Raw genomic sequence first — 6,913 nt, forward strand, 5'->3', positions numbered from 1 at the left:
ACTTTTCTTGACCATCCCTTGTCCTTATCTCTCGATCTCTGAATTCTGCATACCTTTCTGCCAGGCCTGGGTGGCTGTTCCCATAGTAACTCTCTCCCTCTCCAGACCACATGTACCCTTAGGCTATAAATCTCCCCCCTGCAAGGACCCTGACTGTGCTTTGGCCACAGTTCCTTTCTGGACTGACCATCATATTGTTGCCGACACCCATAGAGTAAAGTCCCTATTCTTCTTTTGCATCATTCCTCCAAGTTTCCAAGTTCCGAATTGATCACTTTTGTTAGGCAACACCCCCCAGCGTAGTAAGTACACTTTATAGTTCTTTTAGTCTACATTTATAATTGTTGTGATATTGTTTTTATTGCTCAGACAGCTTATTGCTTCAGTTTACATTTATGTGTCTTTTCTTATACATGTGCCGTAGTTATAGCTTGAGTTTTGTTCATTTGTTACAGCAAAACCTTCCGGCTTAAACCTTCCAACTTCAGACTTCCAACTTCAACTTCCGACTTCCAACTTCCGACCCTCCATCATAATAATCTCCTGTCTTAATACGCCATAACTCCTAATATCTACAATTGCTCTATGCTCCAATCGTCATTATTATTCCATGAATAAAGGAAGTGTATTTGTACAAAGGGACGAAATTACATTCCTGCTGCACCAATCATAATTTCATTGTCAAGGTAGCTGTAGTTGGCTACATTAGTTTTGTACGATCACTGGAATTCTATGAGTCTACATCGCAATGGATAACTATGAACATGTAAATATTGGTGATGGAGATCCCCCACAAGAACATGGAGAAAGTGGACAGGATGACATCAAGGTCGGTGACTCTGCATTCCAGCATGGTAACCGATCACGCCAACCCTCACGTGCCGGGTCAGTTACTTCATCAGTGAAGTCGTCAACTTCCAGCGCCCACATAAGAGCTAGAGCAGAAAAGGCTGCGCTTGAGGCGGAGGCCAAGGCCATTGAGGAGCAAAATGCCTTTGAACTTGAGACTTTTCGAGTTCAAATGGAGATTGAACATCGTCAGCTCGAGTTGCAACAAAGAAAGCGTGAAATGGAGCTGAAGGTTAAATACGCCAGAGCTGATGCCCTGGCCAAAACGTATGCTGAGGCTGTGGACGCATCTTCAGACGTGTGCTTCAAACCCAATACTACCTTTCAACCCACACCGAAGCGCCCTCTGGATTATGATCACATCCCATCCCAGTCTGCACAGCCCAGCTATACACCAACACCATTCCTCGTTCCCACACCTGCAGCTGCTGCTGCATCAGACCAACCCAACATGGGAAATCTATTACGTGAACTGATCAGTGACACGCGTGTTCATCAACAATCTCTGGTGGACGCACTCCAACTCCCCAAGGCAGAGCTCACAACATTCGACGGCGATCCCCTCAAGTACTGGACATTCATTCGAGCGTTCGAGAACACTGTCGCAAGGGAGACAATAAGCGATGGTGCAAAACTGACGCGTCTGCTCCAGTATTGCACTGGTAAGGCAAAGAAACTCCTCCAGTGCTGCACCGTGAAGGAACCTACAGAGGGCTATGCCCTCGCACTTCGACTACTCAAGGAGAGATATGGTGATGAGCACACCATATCACAAGCATGGATTGACAAGGTAACAACGAGGCCTAACGTCGTCGACAATCAATCCCTGCAAGATCTCGCTGACGATTTGAGATGTTGCCGAGAGACCCTCGACACCATGGGGTATCTCAATGAACTGAATAATCGAAGCAGTCTACTCCTTATTGTTGACAAGTTGCCATACCACCTGAGAGCCAGATGGCTACGAGAGGTACACAAGATCAAGAGCACCAAATTGAGACCCCCAAATATTGATGATGTCATGCAGTTTGTGACAACGGCAGCCGAGGAAGTTCGAGACGCTGTCTTTGGCAAGATCACTCAGAAAGGATCAGCCAAGGGAGACACCAGGCCAAAGTTCAATAAGGCAAGTGACCGACGAACGAACTTTGGCATCCAAACCACGTCTTCAGCAACGAATTCTGACGACAAACCCAAAATAAAGCCAACCTCATCACCCCTTGAGCCCTGCCCCAGCTGTGGACAGACCCATCACCTCAACCAATGCAACGCATTCAAGGCGCTCAGAGTTAAGGACCGGCTGGCGTTTGTGCAGCGTAAGAAGCTCTGCGTAAACTGCTACAAGCCAGGACACCTCGGTAAGGACTGCCCACGGCCCTATGTGTGCTCAGTCCAAGGATGCGGCAAAAAACACAACAAGTACCTGCACCTCCCGCGCCCACAGAACAGCTCTCCCACCTCAGGGTCTGCTGCTGACGACAGCCAGTCTTCATCAAGTGGGTCTTCCAGCGCATCCCAGGCACAACCTCCAGATAATCCTACGGTTGTCTGTAATTCCACTGGGGTCGGCCCTGGAAAGGTTGCATTACCTATCGTTCCTGTCAAGGTCAAAGGTCATGGAGAACATCACTTCGTGAAAACATACGCCCTGCTCGACACTGGTTCCACACAGAGCTTCTGCTCATAGGACCTAACACGGCATCTAGGCATCTGTGGGAAGGAGGATACCATCCGTCTCACCACGCTTGACCAGAAAGAGGTCAAGGTACACACCAGCACTGTGCACCTCGAAGTAGCCGACCTTGACGACGCCCACCTTTTTTCATTGCCAGAAGTTCTTACAAGGCCCCATCTGAACATAGGCCTCAACAGTCTTGCAGTACAGGAAGACTTGAGCGTCTGGCCACACCTTAGTGATTTGGATATACCAGATGTGAAGATCGATGATGTTCACCTTCTCATTGGGCAAGATGCCCCAGATATACTGATACCGAGGGAGGTACGCACCGGCTCCAAGGGCGAACCATATGCCATGAGGACAGCCTTGGGATGGACCCTGAATGGTCCAGTAACACAGCACATGGAGCCCAAGTCTTCATCTTCTTTCTTTGCGACACCAGATGTGCACCTTCAACACCAAGTTGAGAGATTTTGGAGAATTGATGACGTGCAGAATGCAAGCAGTGATGAGACGATGTCCATCAGCCAAAGGAAGGTTCTTTCAATTTGGGAGAACTCACTACATCGTGATGGGATTCACTACACCATGGACATTCCATTCAAAGAAAGGCCGCCACATTTGCCTGATGACAAGTTGATGGCAGAACACCGACTCAAACTGTTGGGTAAACGCCTCTCCAAGGACTCTTCACTCAAAGAGAAGTACATCAGTGGCATACACGATCTGCTCGAGAAGGGATACGCTGAGCCAGTTCCTGCCAAGGACATCGACAGAAGAGATGGCTGCGTTTGGTACCTTCCCCACCATCCTATGATAAACCCAGGCAAGGTAAACCAGGCAAGGTCCGCATCGTATTTGACTGTGCCGCCCGATACCAAGGTACCTCACTGAATGATACCGTCTACCAAGGTCCCGACCTGACAAACAAGTTGATCGGGGTTCTTCTGCGCTTTTGACAGGAACACATGGCTCTCATGGCTGATATTGAGGGTAGTTTCATCAGGTTCGTGTGTCCTTACCTGACCGAGATGCTCTTCGCTTCCTTTGGTGGAAGGAAGATGATGTGGAGTCACAACCACAGATGTACCGGATGACAGCCCACTTATTTGGAGGAGTTTGGAGTCCAAGTTGCGCCAGCTTTGCCTTGAAGCATGTAGCACAAGATCACCATGCCCTGTACGACACTGCCACTATTAAGACCATAGATCAAGACTTCTACGTCGACGACTGTCTAAAATCTGTCGCGACCGAAGAAGCAACTAGACTGGTCACTCAACTACGCGAGTTGCTAGCCCGTGGAGGATTCCGACTCACTAAGTGGTTGAGTAACTCTCGCACCGTGTTGAAGTCAATACCAAAGGCCGTCACAACCATAGACCTGGATAAGGAACTACTTCCCTCTGAGCGAGCATTGGGAGTACTTTGGAAGGTCGAGACTGACACCTTCGGTTTCGATACCAATCGCAAGGAGAAGCCAGACACCCGGAGAGGATTATTGAGCATAACAAGTTCAGTATATGACCCACTCGGATTTGTCAGCCCGTTTGTCCTGAAGGCAAAGATGATCTTTCAGACTCTCTGCCGCCTGAAGATCGGGTGGGACGACCCTCTTCCAAGCGTCATACTGGAGCAGTGGAAGCGGTGGTTGGTAGATCTACCAATGATAGAAGGAGTCTGCGTTCCCAGATGCATCAAACCAGCACATTGTGATACCATCAAGGCTGAGCTACACCACTTCTGCGATGCATCTGAACGAGTTATGGGGCTGTCAGCTACCTGCGTATCACCGACACCAATGGGCACAACCACTGCACATTCATGATGGCTAGAGCTAAGCTCGCACCCCTGAAGACAACAACAATACCCAGATTGGAGCTTGCTGCTGCAGTTGTAGCGGTGAAGCTGGACAAGCTGATCAAGCTCCATATACAGTTACCATTGGCAGAGTCTATCTTGTGGTCTGACAGCATGATTGTTCTACAATACCTGCAAAACAAAGACAAGCAGTTCCACACCTTTGTTGCAAACCGAGTTGCCGCGATACAAGAGCAAACCACTTCAAGCCAGTGGAGACATGTGGATTCGGCATCGAACCCTGCTGACGATGTGTCAAGGGGAATGACCGCCCTGCAACTCGTCCATTCTGACCGCTGGTTTGGAGGGCCTTCGTTCCTGCTGAAGGAAGAAGATGCCTGGCCAGCTCAGCCAGACTTTGAATCCCTCCAACTCCAACAGGATGCAGAAGTTAAAAGGGAACAGCAAGTGTACGCCACAGATACCACACCGATGTCAGATCCTATTGATAACCTCATTGCCCGCTACTCGTCTTGGTACAAGTTAAAGAGAGCCGTGGCTTGGGTCCTTCGTGTGAAGCAATTGTTACGCATGAGGTCCCTCAAACAGACGGACACCCTTGCTGGAAAGCCTCTGTCGGTCAAGGAACTCCAGAGTGCTGAGGTCGCGATTGTACGCCACATCCAGAAGGCTACTTTAGACCATGAGCAGCTGAAATCCAGCCACCTTCAGAAGTTGTCTCCCATGACATCCAACCAAGGAATCTTGTGCGTCGGGGGACGCCTTACCAACGCCAACATCAAACACCAGGCGAAACACCCGTGGATCCTGCCGCTGAACAACCACCATGTGACCAAGCTCATCATCGAGTATTACCACCATCAGTTCGGTCACTCCGGATGTGAGAGAATCCTTGCTGAGCTTCGCCAAAGGTATTGGATTGTAAAGGGGCGGGTTGCCGTCAAGCGCGTCCTTCGTCGCTGCATAGCCTGCAGGAAGAGAAAGGCACCTCCTGAAACCCAGATGATGGCAGACCTGCCTGATGATCGAGTAAGCCATGGGGCAGCACCATTCAGCACTGTTGGTGTTGACTTCTTTGGGCCTCTCATGGTGAAGAGAGCCCGCAGTGAGTTAAAGCGGTATGGGTGCCTCTTCACATGCCTCACCACCAGAGCGATCCACATCGAGGTTTGTCACAGTCTTGAGACCGATTCTTTCATCAACGCCCTTCAGCGATTTATCAGTCGCCGTGGAGAACCTACTGAGATTCGCTCGGATAATGGCACTAACCTTGTAGGAGCTCAGCGCGAACTTCGACGAGCACTACAAGATTGGAATCAACACCAGATCCGCAATTACCTGCACCAACATGAAGCAGAGTGGAAATTCAACCCTCCGGCTGCATCCCATATGGGGGGTGTCTGGGAGCGACAAGTAAGGAGCATCCGTTCCATTCTGAATGGTCTACTTCACCAACAACGTACCGATGACGAGGGATTAGCCACTCTAATGTGCACCGTGGAGGGGATAGTAAATGGTCGCCCCATCACCAAATTGTCCGAAGATCCATGGGATGCACTACCGCTTACCCCGAACCACCTACTTCTCCTTCGATCGGGTCAATCCCTACCACCTGGGCACTTCACCACCAATGACCTCTACAAGAGACGCTGGCGACAAGTACAGTACCTGGCAGATGTGTTCTGGACCCGGTGGCTGAAGGAGTATCTACCACTACTACAACATCGTCAGAAATGGCTACACCCTAAACGAAATCTTCAAGTCGGCGATCTCGTTCTTGTTCGCTACGAGAACACCCCTCGGGGCAAATGGCCCTTGGGCCTCATCGTGGCTACACATCCCGGGAAGGATGGGCGTGTCCGTTCTGTGCAAGTTAAGACTCAAGCCGGAGTCTATGATAGACCAACAGCCAAGATCTGTCTTCTTGAAGCAACTTGTGACAATTGATACTAGCCAAACTCAGAACTGTAGACAGCTCTTATCTTTACCAGCTTACTAGTTTTTTCAGTTCAAGTTTCTGTTTTGTTAGATTTAGCTCACAACAGTCCTTAAGTTCGTGGATGACACTCATTAGAGAGATGTCATCGGGGTCGGTGTAGCGGACGTTGCGTTTGACATAAGTTTAACCATTAATTTTGATTACATGTGTTAAATATACGTGTACCAGTTTTCCTTTTATTTTTTAAGAAATTCATGTATGTTTATTTTATTCCACTGTAGAGACCCAGTCTAGACCTGGTTACCCAACTTTTCTTGACCATCCCTTGTCCTTATCTCTCGATCCCTGAATTCTGCATACCTTTCTGCCAGGCCTGGGTGGCTGTTCCCATAGTAACTCTCTCCCTCTCCAGACCACATGTACCCTTAGGCTATAAATCTCCCCCCTGCAAGGACCCTGACTGTGCTTTGGCCACAGTTCCTTTCTGGACTGACCATCATATTGTTGCCGACACCCATAGAGTAAAGTCCCTATTCTTCTTTTGCATCATTCCTCCAAGTTTCAAAGTTCCGAATTGATCACTTTTGTTAGGCAACACCCCCCAGCGTAGTAAGTACACTTTATAGTTC

The 6,913-nt window shown here is 49.1% G+C and overlaps 2 protein-coding genes across 2 annotated transcripts; both read left to right on the forward strand.

Annotated features, from left to right (window-relative positions):
- Positions 1-748: 748 nt before the first annotated feature.
- On the forward strand, positions 749-4,352 carry LOC147798194 (uncharacterized). Its single transcript, XM_087141207.1, has 3 exons — positions 749-2,399; positions 2,556-3,358; positions 3,585-4,352. Exons 1-3 carry the CDS (start codon positions 749-751, stop codon positions 4,350-4,352), a joined length of 3,222 nt encoding a protein of 1,073 aa, XP_086997333.1.
- Positions 4,352-6,292, forward strand: LOC147798195 (uncharacterized). The gene has a single exon (XM_087141208.1). The coding sequence runs from the start codon at positions 4,352-4,354 to the stop codon at positions 6,290-6,292; it is 1,941 nt and encodes a 646-aa protein (XP_086997334.1).
- The last annotated feature ends 621 nt before the right edge of the window (positions 6,293-6,913 follow it).

The sequence above is a fragment of the Acanthaster planci genome, linkage group LG09 (assembly GCF_054643075.1).
Source record: "Acanthaster planci isolate LZ-2023a linkage group LG09, COTS_SCS, whole genome shotgun sequence".
Classification (NCBI taxonomy): Eukaryota; Metazoa; Echinodermata; class Asteroidea; order Valvatida; family Acanthasteridae; genus Acanthaster; species Acanthaster planci.